At 57.3% G+C, this 20,990-nt stretch overlaps 1 protein-coding gene across 1 annotated transcript; it reads right to left on the bottom strand.

Moving 5' to 3' along the window:
* Positions 1 to 5,026: 5,026 nt before the first annotated feature.
* MED1 (mediator complex subunit 1) lies at positions 5,027 to 19,886 on the bottom strand. Its single transcript, XM_054396908.1, has 17 exons — positions 19,859 to 19,886; positions 19,523 to 19,629; positions 18,659 to 18,737; positions 18,010 to 18,064; positions 17,748 to 17,880; positions 17,108 to 17,136; positions 16,106 to 16,177; positions 15,294 to 15,368; positions 14,509 to 14,582; positions 14,010 to 14,099; positions 13,125 to 13,236; positions 12,204 to 12,328; positions 11,269 to 11,387; positions 10,269 to 10,470; positions 9,726 to 9,821; positions 9,512 to 9,617; positions 5,027 to 8,629 (listed from the first exon to the last, which is right to left on the bottom strand). The coding sequence occupies exons 1-17, from the start codon at positions 19,884 to 19,886 to the stop codon at positions 5,395 to 5,397; spliced, it is 4,737 nt and encodes a 1,578-aa protein (XP_054252883.1). The 3' UTR covers positions 5,027 to 5,394.
* Positions 19,887 to 20,990: the final 1,104 nt, after the last annotated feature.

Raw genomic sequence — 20,990 nt, 5'->3', positions numbered from 1 at the left:
TCTCAACTCTCACACTAAGTGCTCTCCACGGGGAGTGGGACTTTTACTTTCCAAAGTGCTTTCTGGAAAGCCCAACTGAATTTCCACCCTGAGCTGTGCCCTGCCAGAGAAATCCCCCTCTGAAAGGTGAGCACAGCACCAGGTCAGAAGCTTCCCAGGCCAAAAGAGCCTCAGCAGGGAGCTGGGGATGGAAAGGGAGCTCTCACCTCAGCCCTCCCAGGAGACCTAGGGGAGTGGGTCAGAGAGAATCAGTGCCAGGGTTAATAAACCCCAAGCCCTTGGTTCGTGCCCAAAACACAGCCAAGGGGAGTGACAACGAAGGCTTCTGCAGCTCACCCTCAGCCTCCCTACCACACACCAACTCCTGCTCCACAGACAGAGTAAAACCAAACTCCCTGAGGCCTCAGCAACTCCACAGAGTACAACAAAAGTTCATAGATTCATGGAATGGGTTGGGTTGGAAGGGACCTTCAAGATCCTCCAGTTCCAACCCCCTGCCACGGGCAGGGACCCCTCCCACCAGCCCAGGATGCTCCAAGGCCTCATCCAGCCTGGCCTTGAACACCTCCAGGGAGGGGACAGCCACAGCCTCCCCTGGGCAACCTGTGCCAGGCTCTCCCCACCCTCACTGCCAAGAATTTCTTCCTCATCTCCAGCCTCAATCTCAAGCTTCAATCCATTCCCTCTCATCCTATCACTCCAAGCCCTTGTCAAAAGTCCCTTCCCAGCTTCCTTGGAGGCCTCTTCAGGTACTGGAAGATTGCTCTAAGGTCTCCCTAGAGCCTCAACTACTCCTTGAGCACTTTGCTCATTTTCCACTTGTCCATTTTTGACTAGAGGAAGGAAGCAAAGAACAATTCCAGCAAAAGAACCCACCCAGCAGAGCCAGGCCAGAGCCCTTCTCCCCCAGTCACAGAACCACAGAATGCTTTGAGCTGGAAGGGAGCTTTAACAGGGACCTGGATTCATCCTGCTTGAGGACAACCCTGAGCAAAAGCTCTCCCAGTGCTGGGCTGAGCTCTATAGGATCTCCAAACCAAAAAGATCCTCCCCAGATGAGGTTTCCCCACAGCAAACTGGTCCCAGTGTGGTTTTATCCTTCAACTCTGCTGGGTCCCAGCCTCTCTGCAGTGATCCAAAGCTCTCAGGCAGAGCCCCTGAGTAGCCTGGAACAGCCTGGAATGGTATAAAAACAACAAGCCTGGATCACACCCATTCCACACACAGCCTTCCCTCTCCCAGCTCCATGCTGGTAGCATCCAGATGCCACAGGAACAGGAGCACTGGGGACACTTTTCCACCCAAAGCCACCCCAGAGCCCTCCTGCTGCTTGTTTACAGTGGAGCAGATGCAGGATGAGGCCAATTCCACAACCCCAGGATCTTTCTGCACCTTTCTCAACTCCAGGGCTGTCTTCCCGGGCAATTCAGGACAGATCTCAGTGGAACCAAACACTTCTCACTTCACCATTAACCAGGATTGTCTCCCAACAGCCTTCCCAGTCCCGGGGCACGGCCACATCTTCCCCACTCCGGGTTCCTTCCCTCCTACGTTGTCCTCACACCCAACACGACCAGGCAGGGGGAAAGGAGGAAGGGGCTGAGGATTTCACCTTCACTTCTTCCAGCACGGAAAGCAAATCCCGGTGCTGCTGCTACTGCTCCCCCCGGCCCGGTCCAGCCTGTCCGTCGTCCCCCACCCCCCTCCCGCGGGAAGACAGCTGTTCCAACAATGCAGAGCCGGGAGCAGCCCTGGCTCCACAGCCTGCTTTGTGCCACAGCCATTGAATAGATCTTATTGTTTAGCCTCTGCTCCTTCCGGCCTCTCCAGAACTCCCCCCCCCCCCCTCGCCGCCCCCTTCACCTTCCACCAAGCAGATTTTTTTTCCCCCCACTTACTACCCAAAAAAATGAAGCGCTGCGGCCACCTTCCTCCTCCTCCCCTGCCCCTCTCCCCAACCCCCACCGGCCTGGCCCAAGCTGTTCTGTTTTCCAGCCTCTCCCTTTGGTTTTTCCCAGCCTCTCCCATTTTCCAGCTGCATTTCCCATCCTCTCGCTCCAGCACCAACTCCGCCGCCCCCCGCAGCAACAACGTTGGCCAAGCAGCAGCCTTACGAGGGTCCTCCCCGCCGCCGCTGAAGCTCCCCCGTGGGGGTTTCTATCAGACGAGGGAACTCCCCCAGGGGGGTGCGTGGAGGTGGGGACACGAGGAGAAGTTTCTCACCAAGCTCCCCCAGCGCTGCTCCCAGGCCTGGGCTATCTCCTGCCCACGGCTGCGGGGCTCCCCCAGACCCAGGCCTGCGATAACCTCCCCCAACCCTGCTCCATTCATACAGGACCACCCTTCCGGCTCGAACACAGGGGGGTGAGGGGAGGCTGCGGCGGCGGGGAGGGGACACAGGGACACAGGGACACCCCCAGCGCGGCCCGGCCTCGCCTCCCCCCCTCAGGCCTCTCTCAAGCCAGGCCGGGCCGGGCTGAGCGGCCTGAGCGCGGGGACCTCACCTCAAAGCGGCTCTTGGTGACTCCGTTCATCTCCCTCCGCATGGCGGGGCCGGGGAGGAAGGGAGGGGAAGGAGAGGGGAAGGAGGGAGCAGGGCAGGAGCTGCCGAGGCTCCGCGGCCTCCACCCGCCGCTGCCGCCGCGTCTGCTCCGGCCTCAACTTCAACCCAAAACAAAAACACTCAGCACCTGCCAACAAGGAGCGCGCTGATTGGCCAGCGCCGGGCACGGCGCAGTGGATTTGGGGGGAAGGGGGGATCGTGGTGATGAGCGGAGCCGCTGCGGCGGAGACACCCCCCCGGGCGGCGGGGGGTGTTAGTTATTGGCCCGGATCAGGAGGGGGTGGCCCGCACCGGGAGAGGTAGGAACCCAGGGCTCTGCGTCTCCCCACCGCCCGCACCTACCCCGCAGGCCGCCGTCCCCATCGCGTCGCCGCCGCCGCCGCCAGCGGGCTCCTCCCGCCCCCCTCCCCCGATGCGCCCGGAGGGGACTGCGAGGGGCGGCCGCTTCTTGCTAGACACCGGAGGCTGCAGGACAATCCCCCGTCCCCGGTCTCCTTCACCGGAGACCGGGAGGTGCAGGACCCCTCCCACTTCATTCTCCTTCCGCAGAAACCGCGGAGTGCAAGCCCCCCCCCCCTCCCCCGCCTGCAGTTCGCAGCACCCCCCCCCGTCCCCTTCACTGGAGACTGGGAGGTGCAAGATCCCCTCCCTCTCATCCCCTTCACCGGATACCCGGGGCTGCGGGAACCCATTTCCCCTCTTCACCGGAGACCGGGGGCTGCAGGACACCCCCATACCCTTTCCTTGCACACCAGAGGCTACAAAACCCTCTTTTCACCGAACACCGGGGGCTGCAGGCCCCCCCTAGCCCGTTCCCCTTCACCGGACACCGGGAGGTGCAGCACTTCCCTGCCCCAGTTCCCCGTTCACCGGGGGCTGCGGGCCTCCAACCCCCCCGGGATATCCGGGACCCGGGAGGCTCCTCCCGTTGATAGCAGCGGGCCCGAGCCCGACCATTCCCCGCCCCTCCCGGAGGAGGCCGCGAAGATCAGCCAATCACAGCTCACGTCGGCGTGACGTCACGATGATGTCACTCCCGCGGGAAAATCAAGCGTGGCGGCAGATCCCCGCCGCCTCCCGGTCCCCCCGAGCCCCCGGTGCTCCCCGCTTTTGGAGACTCGAGGCTTTTTTTGTACCAAATTAGATTTATTGGCAGGAAAATGTTCCCCCCCCTCTGCTTCAAGGCACCCCCAAAACACTGCCAGTCCCGGCTGGGGGCCCGGGAATGATGCAACCGGGAGGGTGGGGTGGGAATTATGGGGGGACGGGGAGGGGGGGAATGTACAAAATAAAACCAATTCCAGCAGCTATTTACATCATCATCATCATCATCATCACCCAGGAAAGAACCATTTTGCTTTCATCTCCCTGGACAGAGATCACCAGGGTGTGGCTTTTCTGTCTCTTTTTTACCTTTATTCCTCTTTCCTTTCCACTTCCCAATACTGAAAGAATGGAGGGGAGGGAAAAACATCAGGAATACACCAAAAGGCTGTAAAAAAAGAGCCCATTCTGTGCCAGAGTGGAGCACTGCCAGGTCACAATGGCAGTGCAGGAGCAGATGGCAGCACTCAACACAGTGATAGCTGCACCCTGAGGCTGCTGCCTAGCTCTGCTCTCTCCCTCACATGATTTCCATCTCATGACCCACCAAAATGGGCTGAAAAGCTTCAAACTGGGGCTTGAGCTCCCACACTGTGTTGGGGGGAGACTCTGACACCCCACCACCACCTTTCCCAGGAGGAATATGGGATATTGAGCTTTGGATTTGAGTCAGCAGAGAGGAAATGCGTGGCTCTTCCCTTTGGCCCCCATTTTGGTGAGAATTCTGAGCTGGGTAGCATTTCCCTCCCATTTCTCCCATGTTTCACCCCAGTAATACATGAGTGGTTAACAACCAGCCCAGTGAACCCCTCCATGAAAGTCCCAGCCCTGGTCTGACAGCCAGGGAAGGCTGTTGATGCCTTCATCCAGCCCTGAACAGATCCAGGGGCTTTCCTCAAACCTATGGGCTCAACATAAATCCATGGATCCTGCTCAAAGCCATAGGCTAGACCCAAATCCATGAGCCTGACCCAAATCCATGGGCTCTGCCCTAACCCACAGGCTCTACACTCAAATCCATGGACTCCTCCCAAATTCCCAAGCCTCCTTAGGCTCTGCACAATTCACACAGAGCCTGGGCAGGCACAGGGAGGAGCCCAAGGAAGGGGCAGCTGTAGCCACCCTTCACTGCTGACACCCATGGGGCACAGGACTCCTGGCACAGAGCCCCTCAAGCACCCAGCTGGGCACTGGAGGAGGATATACCACAACAATACTTTTAAAAAAATTGTTTTTTTTTTCTTCTTCCAATCATCCTTCCAAAAGGAATAAAACCAACCCTAAAACACACCCTGAAATAATTTAGTTTAAAATGTCCTCAACTGATTCCCACTGGGAAGGGGAGCTGAGGACTTTGGACTCAGCCAGCCCAGCCTGTGCTGCTGTCTGCACCAGTTTGGGGGGGCTGATCCCACCAGTTTGGGGGCTCACCCCACACACACTCCACTGGGCTCCCACTAACCCCATTAATACTTGTGAGTGAAGGATGGGCAATGGGCTGAAGGCCACAAGCAGGTCCCACATGTGCCCAGTGGGCTGCTGGCACTCCCCACTCTTCTGCTTGGACTTTGGAGAACCTTGGAAATACTTTCTTTGTTTGTTTTCTTCTCCTCTTCCAACACCTCCCTGTAGAAGCCCTGGCAGGGTTTAGGATGAATGGTTCCTCTCTTCCCACTTCCAGAATCCACAAGGTCCAGCACCCACCTCGTCCTGAAACACCAAGTCCCTTAATTGCCAATCAGAGCAACGTCCATCAGGTCATCATCTTCCTCCCCGATCAGGAACTCAGGGCTGGCCCTGGAAGGTCTCTCTGCTGCCAGCATGGTGCTGCTGCTCATGGACAGAGACTGCTCAGCAGAGATGGGGGACTTGGACCAGCTCTCGGGCTTCATGCCGTGAGATTTCTTCTTGTCTCTGTCCTTCTCCCGCTCCCGCTCTTTGTCTTTTACTTTTTTCTTCTCCTTTTTGTGTTTCTTGTGTTTTTCAGAGCTGTACTCGGGCAGGGGCCTGATGCCATCATCAGAGCTGGGGCTGTTCTGGTAGGACTTCTCTGCAATGGAGGAGCCTGACTCGCTCTCGCTGTCGACGTTCTGCGGGGTGTAGGCCGGGGACTTGCTGTGGCTGGGGGAGCAGCGCTCGTGCTTTGGGGTGGATCCACTGATCAGAGGGGATCCATAGCTTTTGGAAGAAGCCATCTGAGGCCTTAGGCTGTCCCCACCTCCTTCCCCAGGCTTCTGTAACGTTACTTTGGCTTTAATGCTGGGGGAACCGCCGTCGTGTTTGCTGATGATGATTTTGGCCACCCCGGTGCTGCCGACGCTTTTGGAGTCTGAAGCCTTCTTGGAGGAGTCCCCAGACCCTCCCGAGACTGAGACCTTAGATTTCTCTTTGTCACTCTTCTCACGCTTGGCCTGGAACTCACCTCCAGACATATTGTGCTTGGAGGACATGGTATGGCTTGAGGAATTGGAACTTGGCCCCATCTGGCCATCCATGGGGTCCTCTCCGCCGGGCCCGCTGGTGACGACGCCGTGCTTGAGCTTGTCGATGACTGCAGTCAGAGATGGCTTCTTGTTTCTGCTTGGAGACTTCCCTTTGGAACTTCCATGCTGGTTTTGAGATGAAGACATGGAAGACCCACTAGATGAGAAAGAAGCTGAAGACGCTGTCGAAGAGTTTGATGAAGGAGGTGGCTTCTGGGACATAGACCCAGAGGAGCCCATTCCCGAAGAGGATTTCATGCCGGAGCTCGATCCAGTCCCAGACATATGGGAGCCTCCAGAGCCTGAACTGATGGGAGACTTTGCTTTAGATGATGGGGGAGTACCTGGGACAGGTTTCATGGGGGAAGCAAGCTTCTCAGAACCTCCTGAGGGTCTGGAATGAGAGGGAGAGATGTTTGGTTTGCTCATGGAAGGGTTCATAAGTGACGATGGCTTCCCTTGAGGTTTCATCTTGGTGCTTCCAGAGCCGCTGCTGAGGCCGTGCTTGGTGATGGGGGAGGATCCAGGCTTCCCCACTGACTGTGCTGAGCTCTTGGACTGCCCTGAACTTGAGCCACCTTGGCTCGAGTAGAGGCTGCTGCTCATCTTCGAGCCTGACGACCCTTCTGATTTGCTGCTTTTCATTTTGCCTGAGGTCGAAGAGGAGGAAGAAGAGGAGGAGGAGGAAGAATGGCTGTGATGGCTTTTGCTGCTGGAGGAGGTGACGGAGCCACTGCTGCTGTACTGGCCATGAGAAGAAGGTTTGCCAACAGTCACTGTTCCCTTTGGGATCTGAATGGTTATTTTGGGAATAGGAGGAGTGGCTACCCCGGGAGGAGTCTGAGATCTGCCTGAGCTCCCAGGAGACTTGGAGCCGCCGGTGCTTGCTGGGGGTGTGAAGGGCCTGTTGGAGGAGCTGTGAGATGGGGATTTCCCATCTGTCTCCTGCTTCTTCCTCTTGGGAAGCTTCTCTTTACTTTTACCATCGCTGGATGGGGTCCTGCTGCGCTTCCCTGGCTTCCCATCCATGCCCGGCCCTGCCATGCTGCTCCCAGAGCCGTTCCCTTCCTTCACCCTCTTCTGAGCCTTCTCCTTCCCCAAATCCCCTGTGTTGAGTAAAGGGCTCTGAGCTCCACTGTGATGCTCCATGATGTCAGAGGACCCCAGTGCCTTGCTGGCAGCTGCAATGATGCTAAAATCTACCGTGTCAGACTGGGGGCCCCCCTTGAACTTATTGTCCCCCCCCTCCGCCCCCAGAACTTGCACCCCCAAGGAGGTCAGCGCCTGGGACGCGTAACCTTTGAAGTCATCAGCGTCCCTGCTCTGACTGCTCTCATCAAAGTACTCCTCCCCAAAGCCACTCTGGCTCTGGCTGTTGAGCAGGTCGGGGTTGAAGTCGACTCCGTCGGGGAAGAAGTGGTTGGAGGAGTCGCTGCCAGGGCTGCCGGCGGCGTCGGCGATCAGGTCGGCAGGGTCGGTGTAAGGGTTCTCAGCGGCGTTGGGCTGGAACACGTCAGGGTCGAAGAGGGCACTCTGGGAATGGCCTGAGCTGGAGGAGTCTCTCACTGGAGTACCAATGGGTGGACAATCCTCGGTGCTGGGGAGCTTGGAAGCCTCCTCGGCTATATCGGAGAGGATGTCGGTGACGTCGGCCCCGATGCTGTCCGAGCTCGAGAGCCGAACCATCCTCTGGATGCTGGGCTGCGGGTGAGGGATGGGCTGAGGGTAGGTGGTGGGAGGAGTGCTGCACTGGCTGGGGGCTGGAGTGATGTGGGGGGTGTCCAGGGTGTCTGCCGTCATGTTGACATCAAAAATGGGGTTCTGGGAGTCGACATCCATGGAGAAGAGCTCCCTCTGGAAGTCATCCTCAGTCTGGTGCTTGGGTTTGTCGGCGGGCAGCCGGGATTTTTTTTTCTTCTGCTTGTTCCCCCCAGGTCCCACCTCCATTCTGGGGGAGCCAGAGGAAGAGTTCTGCCTTTCCAGAGGGCTGCTCCCATAGAGAGTGGAGAAATCCTGAGGGGGGTTCTCTTTCAGGAGGTTCATGAGCATGGGGTGGTTCTTGGTGTTGCTCGCCGGGGAGGACACCGGCGGGGGGGTGTGGTGGGGAGGGGTCGGGCTCGAGCCCAGGGTAGAGCCAACGTTGCCTGTGATCTGCAGCAGACTGGTGAGGATGGGGTTCTGAGAGACTTTGCTGAAGTCCTCCCCGTGGCTCACTGAGTCGTGCCTCTCTTTCATGCTCATGCTCATGTTGAACAGAGTGGTGATCGGCCCCCCGGGGAAGCTGCTGGTGGGGGTGGTGGTGCCGCTCAGGGGGTTGCTGCCCGTGGTCATGCCATAGCCTGGGCTGCTGGCTGGGGGAAGGTTTTTCTTCACCATGTCTTCCACCGTCTCTGCAATGAGGGACAGGGCTGGGGTGTCTGCTTGGATGGTTTCTGCTTTCCTACGGATTGCCCTCATGGTGACAGGAATGGACATGCACCTGCAAGAGACCAGGCAGGAGGGGTGCTGAGGGGGGATGAAGAGGGCAGCAGGGCAGGAGAGGGGATTGTGCCCCTGGGCTCTGCACTGCTCAGACCTCAGCTCCAATCCTGCCTCCACTTCTGGTGTCCCCAGCAGGAGAAGGACACAGAGCTGCTGGAGAGAGTCCAGAGGAGGCCACAAAGATGAGCCAAGGGCTGGAGCAGCTCTGCCCTGAGCACAGCCTGAGGGAGCTGGGGATGTGCAGCCTGGAGAGGAGAAGGCTCCAGGGGCACCTCAGAGCTGCCTGGCAGTGCCTGAAGGGATCCTGCAGGAAGGCTGCAGAGAGACTTTTGCTGAGGGGGTCTGAGACAGGCCCAGGGGGAATGGTTTGGAGCTGAGGCAGAGCAGGGTTAGAGTGGAGCTGAGGAAGAAGTTCTTCAGCAGGAGGATGGTGAGACTCTGGAACAGGCTGCCCAGGGAGGTTGTGGATTCCTCCTCCCTGGGGGGTGTTGAAGGCCAGGCTGGATGAGGCCTTGAAGAACCTGGGCTAGTGGAAGGTGTCCCTGCCCATGGCAGGGTGGTGTGCTGGAGACTGGCTGGGCTGGAGGAGCCCAGGGGACAACTGCAGGGAGCTCTGCCACATCTGACAGGATTTAGAAAGCCACCAACTGCAGGAGAAGGCATCAGCAGGCAGACACCTCAGGCATGCACTCAAAAACAAGCAGCCACAGTTCAGTGACTGGGATGGAATCTCTGACAGGGCTCCAAGCTTTCTCCTCTGTCCAGCAAGCACTCCCAGAACTCCCCCACAGACAGGAAGGCTCCACAGCTGCTGGGATAAATGGGAGAGACCCAGAGTTCAGCTGGAGGGGCTGAGGGGGTACAGAAGGTCCCTGCTTACCTCTGAACCACTTTGGCAATGAAGTCATCAGTACAGATCAGCGCATCTGAGAGCCCTTTGTACAGCTTACAGTTCACGTGGGTGGAGTCCTGCACATCCATCACCACTGCAGGCCAGAAGGTGTTGGGAAGAGATCAGAATGCAGGTTGTAGTGGAAGGCAACCCTGCCACCCTTCCCCCAAAGCCTGCTCCTGCCTCTGCTGAGTCCACCTACCACAGACCAGGGAGTCATTCACAGGGTGCTGGAAGGAGACACTGAAACAGGAGTCAGAGAGAGGGCAGACCTCAAACTGCAGGATCCCAGGAGAATCTGCAAGACAGAGAGCCAGAGGTGATGGTGTGATGGCAGAGCTGGATTTGAATCAGACATCAGGAAACAATTCTTGCCCTTGAAAGTAAGGAGATACTGGAATAGAGAAGCTGTGGAGGCTTCAAGCCTAGAAGTGTTCCAAGCCAGGCTGGAGGAGGCCTTGAGCAACCTGGGCTGGTAGGAAGTGTCCCTGCCCATGGCAGGGGGTTGGAACTGGAGGATCTTGGAAGGTTCCTTCCAACCCAACCCATTCTGTGAATCACCCCCCAGGAAGTGCTACCTCAGGGAGCACAGGAGATGAACCAGAGGCCCCAACTCAACCTCCCCAAGAGAGAGGAACAGAAAGTGGAAAAAAGAGAGCAGCAGCCTCATTTCTTCTTCCTCCCCTTGGGCAAACCCCTCCCAGGGTTCATCCACCCCAGCTCCCAGCCCCTGGGGAGGCCTCACCTTCCTTGAGAACAGTCCTCTTGACACAGCTGCCAATCAGGGTGTTGTAGGCAACCTGGTGCCTGATCAAATTGAGGATGAGGGGAACCCTCCCAGGGTGCTGGAAGGCAATTTTACTGAGCAGAGTCCCTTGAAGGCTTCTTCCATCTGGGAGAGGAGCATCTTTGTTCAGAAAGTAACAGTGCTGCTGCCCTGGAAGAGCCTGACAAACAGTTTCTGCTTTATTCCAGCTCCTGCCAGGGACAAGGCAAGAACAGACAGCTGGGAAGCAAAAAGCAGACCCCTGACTGATCCAGGTGATGCCAAACCACCTTTCTGGCTGAGAAATGACAACCACCAAAGCCCTCTCCTTCCAGTCTGAACAAGCAAAAGATGATTTGGGTTCCTCAGAAGCAGTGATGCAATCTGAGAGGTTCTCCTCCCTCTCTGCTCTGGAGCAGGCTGCCCAGAGAGGTTGTGGAGTCTCCTTCCCTGCAGACATTCCAAACCCATCTGGATCATCTCCTGTGTGAGCTGCCCTGGGTGACCTTGCCCTGGCAGGGGGTTGCACTGGATGGTTTCTGGAGGTCCCTTCCAACTCCTACCCCTCTGTGACTGCCACTGCTCCCTGTCCCTACCAAAGCAGCTCACAGCCCTTCTGAGAGCAAGAGAAATCCTCAGCAGCTCCCAGGGGACCAGGCACTGAACTGGGACTTCTCCCAGAGTGATTCACTCAGCCACAGCTAGAAGAAGGGACAGGACCTGGGGAGGCTCAGTCCCACACCTCCCAGCACTGGATTATTTCATTACCTAATTCTGCTAATTACTGTGGGCATGTCTGAGCTGAATTCTAATGCTCTGCCAGCCTGTGAATAAATCCTGCACCTTTTTTTTACCTCAGCACACCAGAAAAAAAAAACAACAAAAAAACAAACCCAACAAACCACACCTGAAAACAGCTGAAAAGCCCCCAAAGTGCTGAGCCAGGAGTGGAAGCCCCTGGCTGTGCCAAGGTACTCACTGCATAGAAGTGCATGTTGTGGTTCAGAGGGGCAGGATCAGCCTCCTTGGAGAGTTCAAACTGAGTGATCAGCTCATACAAGGGGACAAAGGTTGGTGGGCTGTCAAACAGAGGGATACCTGAGGGCAGAAGATGGCACAGAGTGATGGCAGCTGGCAGAGGTGGTGAGCAGAGGAGCTGCTGGGCAGGGAAGGGAACTCTGGTCCAGGTTTTACTGAAAGAGCACAAAGCCTGCAGGGACTTGTGGCCAAGAAGGACAAGGGCACCCTGGGGGGCATCCAAAATGTGTGGCTAGCAGGTCTAGGGAGGTTCTCCTCCCCCTCTACTCTGCCCTGGTGAGGCCACATCTGGAATACTGAGTCCAGATTTGGGCTCCCCAGTTGAAGACAGGCAGGGACCTGCTGGGGAGGGTCCAATGGAGGCTGTGAGGATGATGAAGGGACTGGAACATCTCTGCTGTGAAGAAAGGCTGAGAGCCCTGGGGCTGTTGAGCCTGGAGAAGAGCAGCCTGAGAGGGGACCTGATCAATGTCTGTCAGTATCTGAGGGCTGGGGGTCAGGATGCAGGTGCCAGGCTCTTTGTGATGGTGCCCAGTGACAGGACAGGGCACAACAGGTGCAAGCTGGAACCCAGGAGGTTCCACCTCAACAGGAGGAGAAACTTTGTCATTGTGAGGGTGCCAGAGCCCTTCAGCAGGCTGCTCAGAGAGGCTGTGGAGTCTCCTGTGAGAGCTTCCAATCCCACCTGGGTGGGTTCCTGTGTGACCTGCCCTGGTGATGCTGCTTTGGCAGGGGGGTTGGACTGGATGATCTCTGCAGGTCCCTTCCAACTCCTCCCATGCTGGCATTCTGTGACTTTTCCATCCCATGTTAAAAACCAGCAGCAGTTTATTACCAAAGCCTGGGGAGTGTCTGCCTGGGAGGTCTGGAACCCACCTGTGCAGGCCTGGAGCTTCTGGATGAAGGCTCGGGACACGGGGATGGGACGAGGGAACTTGAGGAAGAAGCAGGCTGGCAGATCCACACTGTTGGCACTGGTGATGGAGGAGAAGGATGGAGTCCTGCAAAGGGTTGGAAAGAGAGGGCAAGAGGTAAGGGCTCCACTCTGCCACCTTTCCCCTTGGCTCTGCTCTGCTGAGACCTCAGCTCCAATCCTGCCTCCAGCTCTGGTGTCTCCAGCAGAAGGACACAGAGCTGTGGAGTGAGGCCAGAGGAGGCCACAAAGATGAGCCAAGGGCTGGAGCAGCTCTGCTGTGAGCACAGCCTGAGGGAGCTGGGGGTGTGCAGCCTGCAGAGGAGAAGGCCCCAGGGGGACCTCAGAGCTGCCTGGCAGTGCCTGAAGGGATCCTGCAGGAAGGCTGCAGAGAGACTTTTGCTGAGGGGGTCTGGAGCCAGGCCCAGGGGGAATGGTTTGGAGCTGAGGCAGAGCAGGGTTAGAGTGGAGCTGAGGAAGAAGTTGTTGGTGAGACTCTGGCACAGGCTGCCCAGGGAGGCTGTGGCTGCCTCCTGCCTGGGGGTGTTCAAGGCCTGGCTGGATGAGGCCTGTAGGAGGTGTCCCTGCCCATGGGGAGGTGGTGGAGTCCCCACCCATGGAGGTGTCCAGGGAAGGTGTGGCCATGGCACTTGGGGCCAGGGTTTAGTGCCCATGCAGGTGTTGGGTTGCTGGTTGGACTGAGTGATCTCAGAGGGCTTTTCCAACCCAAGCAGCTCTATGGCTCTATGACAATTTCTATTTCTTGGCTCCAAGGCAGCCCTTAAGTGCCTTATGCAATGCTGTGCCACCATGCAGCCAGCTCCCCACTCTGGCTTCAGCAGAGGACTTGCCAGCACAGCCTGGCACAAGTGTCCTTCACTTACCCTTTGCTGTCCACAGGGTGAGAGCCCATGATCAGTGGAGCAATTGGAAGCTTGTACATGGCCAGGGTTCCCTCCACTGTCACTGACACATTCATCCCCAAGGAGCGAGGGACTGCAAGAGGAGCCAAGAGAAAAATCCATGAGGGAAAGAACCAACACAGGCTTCAGGAGGTCACTACCCCTGTGAGCTGCAGACCCCCAAGGTCCTCCAGGAGGAAGCTTGGTCTTCACCTTTATCACTAAACAGCCATAGCCAAGCTGGACACAGCAGCAGGGCTCTGGTTCTCTCTGGCAAGGCTGAGCAGCTGCATGACTCTCACAAGAGACTGCAAAGACCTTTGCAGGGTTCACAGAGTCATGGAATTGGTTGGCTTAGAGAGGACCTCCAAGATCACTGACCCAACACCACCATGGCCACTAAACCATGTCCCCAGGGGCCATGGCCACACATTCCCTGGACACCTCCAGGGATGGGGACTCCACCACCACCCTGGGCAGTCTGTTCTCATTCACTAAGCTGAGGCAGAGTAGGGTCAGACTGGATCTGAGGAAGAAGTTCTTCAGGATGAGGGGGGGGAGACTCTGCAATGGGTTGCCCAGGGAGGCTGTGGCTGCCTCCTCCCTGGAGGTGTTCAAGGCCAGGCTGGATGAGGCCTTGAGCTGCTGAGTCTAGCTGAGAGGTGTCCCTGCCCATGGCAGGGGTTGGAGCAGATGAGCTCTGAGGTCTCTTCCAACCTGAGCCATTCCATGAGTCTCACACCTGGATTCTCTGTAGGCCATCCCATGGCTTTCCTGTATTCCATGGTGACAGCAGACTGCTGGAATTCTGCTTTCTTGCCTCCTGCCAGCAGCAGTAACCCACAGCAGCCTCTGAAGCTGACCTACCATTGTTCTCATGCAGGACAAGAGGGGTTCCAGTGCCATCCTCAAACAGATCATAGGGTGAGACATAATACTTGAGGTTCATCAGCAGACCTGGGGAAGAGAAGCTCTTGAGGCCTCCTGATGGCATGAATGAGCCCCAGCCCCACTGAGCCCTGTGAGCACACAATCTGGGCACCATCACACAGCACAGAGCTGCCAGGGCACCTTCCCAGGGCTCTTCTGTGCTGTCAAGGGCACAGCCACAGCCATAAACCCACCCTGGGTGGCTTCAAGAAGCAAAGTTGGCTTTGTGCATCACGGAGGACTTCCAAATCCTCAACCACTTTAGCCCAGCTGTTGTTTAATGAGCATTGTCCATTGTTAACGTGAAGCCAACTGGACCTGGATGATCTTTAAGGTCCCTTCCAACCCAAACCATTCTATGACTCTAGGGAAAAAAGGGGAGCCTGAAGGAAGTTATTTGAATTCTTCTGAGGGTTGAACTCTTCAGGTAGGATACCTCCACTCCTGGGGGTCAGATAGCCAACACTGCCATGAAGGATCTTGTCCAGGGGATTTGCATTGGTGGCCTGCCTGCAAGAGAGACAATCATGGGGCTGTACCAGGCCAGAGTCAGAGCAGGAGCCAAAGTTCAAGTGTTAAAGAGCTTAGCTCAACAGTTACATGGACATAATAACCACAGCAGCTCAGGCTGGAAGGGACCTGAGAGATCATCTGCTCCAACCCCCCCCCCATGGGCAGGGACACCTCTGAACCAGCCCAGGTTGCTCAAGGCCTCATCCAGCCTGGCCTGGAACCCCTCCAGGGAGGAGGCAGCCACAGCCTGTTGTGACAGGACAAGGGGTGAGGGTTTGAACTCCAAGAGGGAGATTCAGACTGGAGAGAAGGAAGAAATTCTTCACACTGAGGGTGGAGAGAGCCTGGCCCAGGCTGCCCAGAGAGGTGGGAGCTGCCCCATGCCTGGCACCATTCCAGGTCAGGTTGTTTGGGGCTCTGAGCAACCTGCTCTGGCTGGGGCTGTCCCTGCTGACTGCAGGGGGCCTGGACTGGGTGAGCTTTCAAGGTCCCTTCCAACCCAAACCATTCCATGTTTCCATGCTTCTCTTCCATTCCCCTGCTAGCAGAGGCCTTCTGCAGCCTTAGCACTGCACTTGTGAGCTCTAAGGTCAGACTGCAGAGGAGCTGAGGTGGCACCTCCTGGATCCACAGCATGATCAGAACCAGGCAAAGTGCTGCAGCAGGAACAAACCACCAAGAAACACCAAAGCATGGAGGTGTCCTTACCAATACATCCCTGCCATCTTGGACAGATCCAGCTCCAGGGACTGCAGAGCTAAATACATCTTGGTTTTGAGTTTGCTGGGGGGAAAAAAAAAAACAACAAAACAATAAAATAATGCAAGAGAAATGGAAAGGACAGGGACTTGCTGGAGAGGGGACAGCAAAGGGCTACAGAGATGCTGAGGGGATTGGAACAGCTCTGTGAGGAGGAAAAGCTGAGAGAGTTGGGGCTGTTGAACCTAAAGAGCAGCCTGAGAGGGGATCTGATCAGTGCTGATCAATACCTCAAGGGTGGCTGGCAGGAGGATGGGGCCAGGCTGCTGTCAGTGGTGCCCAGTGCCAGACCAAGGGGCAGTGGGCACAAAGTGGCAAATGAGAAGCTCCATCTGAACATGAGGAGGAACTTCTTGACCTGAAGGCAGCTGGAGCCTGGAGCAGGCTGCCCTGGGAGGTGCTGGAGTCTCCATCTCTGGAGAGCTTCCAACCCCACCTGGCTGTGCTCCTGAGTGACCTTCCCTTGGTGACTCTGCCTTGGCAGGGGGCTTGGGCTGGATGCTCTCCAGAGGTCCCTTCCAAGCCCTACCAGGCTGGGCTGCTGTGCAATGAAATCCAACTGCAGTGCCTGTCTCAGATGGAGCATTTAGCAGGGGCCACTCTTCATGCTGCATTCCCACCTCACACTAAAGCCAACCCTTGCAGGCCATGCTGAGGAAGTTAGGAGGATCATGATGGAGGGTTTAGAACACAGGACCAAAAGCTCCTGGATTTGTTTCATTTTAGATCTGTGGCTGTAAATAAATCAAGATTCCACTTACTTGTCACCTGGCAACTTGTAAAGGTTCACAAGGCCTCTTAGGTGCTTTGAAAACTCCTCAAAGTTTTTCTCTCTGAAGAAGGAGAAAAAGGGATATAAATCTTTGCTAAGGTTTGGGTGTCCAAAGTTACATGAACAGAGACACTAAGTCACATCAGAAAAAAGGTTTTGCTACATAAAAGGTCTAAAATGTGTCCTTTACATGACCCAGCTTGAATGAATGAGCCAAGCCCAGCACAGATCCAGCCTGGGTGCAGAGTGAAGTGAGAGCAGCCCTGAAGAAAGAGCCTTGGGGGTGTTGGGTGCTGAGCAGCTCCCCAGGAGCCAGCAGTGCCCTCCTGCAGCCCAGCAGGCAGCTGTGTGTGCAGCCAGAGCAGTGTGGGCAGAGGGCAGGAGAGGGGATTCTGCCCCTGGGCTCTGCACTGCTCAGACTTCAGCTCCAATCCTGCTCCAGCTCTGGTGTCCCCAGCAGGAGAAGGACACAGAGCTGTGGAGAGAGTCCAGAGGAGGCCACAAAGATGAGCCAAGGACTGGAGCAGCTCTGCTGTGAGCACAGCCTGAGGGAGCTGGGGGTGTGCAGCCTGGGGAAGAGAAGGCTCCAGGGGGGACCTCAGAGCTGCCTGCAGTGCCTGAAGGGATCCTGCAGGAAGGCTGCAGAGAGACTTTTGCTGAGGGGGTCTGGAGCCAGGCCCAGGGGGAATGGTTTGGAGCTGAGGCAGAGCAGGGTTAGAGTGGAGCTGAGGGAGAAGTTGTTGAGTGTGAGGGTGGTGAGAGTCTGGCACAGGCTGCCCAGGGAGGCTGTGGGTGTGTTCAGAGCTAGCTTGGATGAGGCCTTGAACAGCTGAGTCTGGCTGAGAGGTGTCCCTGGGCATGGAGGGGAGGTTGGAGCAGATGAGCCCTGAGCTCCCTTCCAACCTGAGCCATTCTAGGATTCTATGAAACCAGCACCACATCACTACTGCAAAGAGAAGACTGTCAGCAAATGCAACAGCCCATGGCTCACCTCAGATGTTGCACCAGTTCTGGACAGCTCTGTAAAGGAAAGAACACACAAAGGACATCAATGTGGAGTGAAGCAACTTCAGCCTTTGAGCAGCTGTAAAAAACATCAGGAGAGCAAAATGTCTGAGCACTGCAGAGGCAGAGGACAGAGCAGCCCTTGAGAAGGGATTGTCCCAGGGAGGTTTTTACCTTCTGCCATGACAAAGCAGCACAGATGCGACCCAAGGTCATGGGGAATGTTCCCTAGAAACCATTTCTTCCACTCAAAAGGGAACCAAAATCACAGAATCACTTTGGCTGGAAGAGACCTTCAAGATCACTGTGCCCAACCCTTAACCCAGCCCTGCCAGGGCACCACCAGACCATGGCCCTCAGCACCACACCTCCACAGCTCTGAAACCCCTCCAGGGATGGGGACTCCACCACTGCCCAGGGCAGCCTGTGCCAGGGCCTTGGCAGCCCTTTTGGGAAAGAAATTGTTCCTCATCACCAACCTAAACCTCCCCTAGTGCAACTTGAGACCATTTCCTCTCTCCTATCACTTGTTAGGAGAGCCCAGGCCCCACCTGGCTCCAAGCTCCTTTCAGGGTTTGTAGAGGACAATGGCAGCTTTGTCCCCACCTTCACCAGCCCATACATACCACAGGGTTCTCTCCATGGTGAGCCACTTTGACATCACACAGCAGCCCAGAGGGGTCCAGCTGGACTTCCACATAGAACATGTCTGAGGTGATGTAGCACTCGGTGCCGTTGGCACTCAGGTGAGACCCCAGGCTACAGACAGAGGAGGACAAAAGCTGCCAGGAGATGCACACCAAACCCAACCACCCCCCAGCAGGGAGGGCAGTGGTGAGCACAGACCAAGTGGCAAAGTCCCTGCCACCCCTGGAGGAGGAGACCTACCCATTCTGCCTGGCTATGGACTCCAGGCGGTCTGTCATGGCAGGCAGAGAAGACACTGGGTGGAGAGAGCAGAAAGCCAGGAGTCAGGGGAACAATCCCACATGGCCTCAGAGCAAAGAGAAGAGCCCAAGCCCACCTCACTCCAACCTCCTTGCAGGGAGCTGGAAAGAGCAAGGAGGTCTCCCCTCAGCCTCCTTTTCTCCAGCCTCAACACCCCCAGTTCCCTCAGCTGCTCCTCCCCAGCCCTGTTCTCCACACCCTTCCCCAAGTTTCAGCCCTGCTCCTGCTGGCCACACCATTGCTGATCCAGGCCAGGCTGCTGGTGGCCTTTTTGGCCATGTGGGTACTGCTGGCTCATCTTCAGCTGCTGCTGAACACCCCCAGGTCTTTCTGTGCTGGGCAGTTTCCAGCCACTCTGCCCCAAGCCTGAAGCCTTCATGTGGTTGTTGTGACCCAAGTGCAGGACCCAGCACTTGGCCTTGGTGAACCTCAGCCCACTGGCCTTGGGCCTTCAATCCAGCCTGGCCAGATCCCTCTGTAGAGCCTCCCAAACCTCCAGCAGATGTGGTGGTAACAGCCTTGTCTGATCCTCTGATGTGGTGCATTTCCATAGCAAGCAGAGTGTGAAGCACACACGGAAGGTACCCACCCTTCAGTGCCTTCTGCAGAGTCTCCAGGCAGCTCACCAGGTGCTGGTGCCCCCCTGAGTTCATCACCACTCTCTTTTCCTTAGTCAGAAAGAAGAGAAAAGGTCCTTTTTGGTGCATCACTCAGCAAGAGGGAAGGAATTATTACAACTCTGATGCAGCCAAGGGAGATTTATTTAGGTAATTAAACACAGATTAGATTTCCTCCCCCAAATGCCATCCTGACTTTGATTCCTGGAGGAGAACAGGTGACAAAGGCAGGCCTGGAATTAATTTAATTTCTTTTAAGCAACTTGCTCATCTGGAAGAACAGACTGCAGCAAGTTTTTAATAGGCAGAAGCTAAGAATTATGTGACAGATGACAGAGAAACAACCAGACAGGCCAACTTTTAACACCACAATGCATGCAGGAGCCTTTGGTGTCGCTCTCTCCTGCCTCCTGCTCCTTCTTCTTCCCCACCCAGAGATCCATATTTCAAACCCACGCTTGACTAAGCCAAGACAGAGTTTTGAGAACCAAGAAGTAGGCAACAAATGGCTTTACAACATCCTGAAACAGCAAGTGGCAGAAAAGTTTGGCCTGAAACCACAAGTTTCATCCTTTTCCTTGTGCTGATCTGCCAGCCACCCTGTGTTACTTAGGTGATAGAAGGGGAGGCTGTAATTAAAGAAGGTAAAGGCAGCTCAGACAGAAAGGGAAGGGCATCACTCCTTGCCCCTGCACCCTGTAGGGTGTCTAGACTGGCACATCCACAGCCCAGAAGGAAGCCAAGGCTCGAACAGAAACTAAAGCACTTGGAGGAGATCCAATAAACCAACAACAAAACTCCAGAACCCCTCCTGCTGAGATCCCAACGATCCTCACCATGACTTGCCGGACTAACTTCATGGTTTCTGTCCAAGGCCTGTTTTGGTTGTACTTAGCATGAAGCCTCTCTAGAAGGGTGTTCATCTTATTCAGCTTCTCCGTTTCTGTGAGACAGAGAAGCAAAACCGAGGATGAGGCAACCTCCGAAGTTTTGCAAACGAAACGGCTCGGCAGCGATAAGGAAAACACTTTCCATCCTTGAGTTAGACATGATTCCAAAAAACCTTATTTATTACTGACTTATTATTATTATCAGCCCTCCCCGCGCCGGTGCCCTGGGGCCGCCCGTCCCCTCACCGGGCCGGCGGAAAACCCCTTCCAGCGGCCACTCACCCTCGGCACTGCCCGGTAGCGCCTTCATGCCGCGGGCGGGGAGGGGCGGCCCTCGGTGGGCCGCAGCGTCGGCGTCACGTCGTGGCGAGGCGGATCAGGAGGGGAGGGAAGGGGAGGGGAGCTGAGCCGCGGCCGGGCCGCTCCGCTCCGCGCCGGCCTCACACGGAGGCGGCCGCCGCCATCCCTCCGGCCGCGGCTGCGCTCCCGACCTCTCGCGAGAGTGCGCCAAATCTCGCGAGAGAGAGCCGCGAAACGTCGCGAGGGCCGCCAAAACTCGCGAGAGATGGGGAGCGCGCGCGCGTGGGCGGGCTGGGAGGAGCGTGGGACCGCGAGACTCCGCCCCCCCCGCCGCCACTGCCTCCTTCAAGCGCGGTGCGCAGAAGCTCCCGCGGCTCCACTGTCCGTTACTGGTCGCGCTCAGCCCCAGCGCCAAGCAGCGACCTACTAACAGCTGGGGCGAGGCTGAGAGCGGCAGAGAACTGAGGAGGGACCGGCCTCTGCAGCGCTGAGGGGCCGCCATCGCCTCCATAAAGCTTTGCCGAAGGGCGAGGGGCGGGCGGCGGACGCTGTGTTCCCACTCGGCACCCCAATAAAGTTGGCAGCCGGACGAGCACGTCATCGGCCCGCGCACGGCGGCGGCGCAGCCCTCGCGAGAAGAGGCAACGCTGCGCCCCCTTCTCCTCTCCTCCGCCAAGTCTCGCGGGATCAACGGCAGCCGGCGGGGCGGAGGGCGGCGGCGTTCTCGCGAGAACCGGGCACCTCTCGCGAGACTTGGCAGGTCCCCCCCCTCCCCCTTGGACGCGGAGCCGTTTCGCTTTGGGAAGTGAGCGGGGGGCGGCGGCGGGGCGCGGCGGGCCGGGCCAGGCCAGGCCGTACCGGGCCGGGCAAGGGAAGTGGGCAGCGGGAGAGCCCTGTGGGCCTTCCGGTTGAAGGGAGCCCGGGGCGGCCGGTGCTGAGGAAGTGGGGAGGGATCGCGGGCCCAGGCCCCACCTTCCCGGGGCGCCCCCGCCGCCGCGCTGCCCTCCGGGCCTGGGCCCCTCGGATGAGGCGGTGAGGCCGGGGCCCTTTCCCGTAACCTGCCCTCCCCCTCCCCGCCTTCCGCCTCCTGTGGGGCCTGGCGGGGACGCGCTCC

This window comes from Indicator indicator, chromosome 39 (assembly GCF_027791375.1).
Source record: "Indicator indicator isolate 239-I01 chromosome 39, UM_Iind_1.1, whole genome shotgun sequence".
NCBI lineage: Eukaryota > Metazoa > Chordata > Aves > Piciformes > Indicatoridae > Indicator > Indicator indicator.
The sequence above is the reverse complement of the archived record's forward strand: the minus strand, read 5'-3'. Positions and strand labels throughout refer to the sequence as shown.

Coding starts and splice junctions, on each gene's coding strand:
- MED1 (XM_054396908.1), bottom strand. CDS start 19,886: ATGAAGGCGCTACCGGGCAGTGCCGAGG. Junction 12,329..13,124: donor CACCCTGTGGACAGCAAAGG/GTAAGTGAAGGA, acceptor AACCCTTTGCAG/GACTCCATCCTTCTCCTCCA. Junction 9,822..10,268: donor GAGGACTGTTCTCAAGGAAG/GTGAGGCCTCCC, acceptor TCTGTCTTGCAG/ATTCTCCTGGGATCCTGCAG.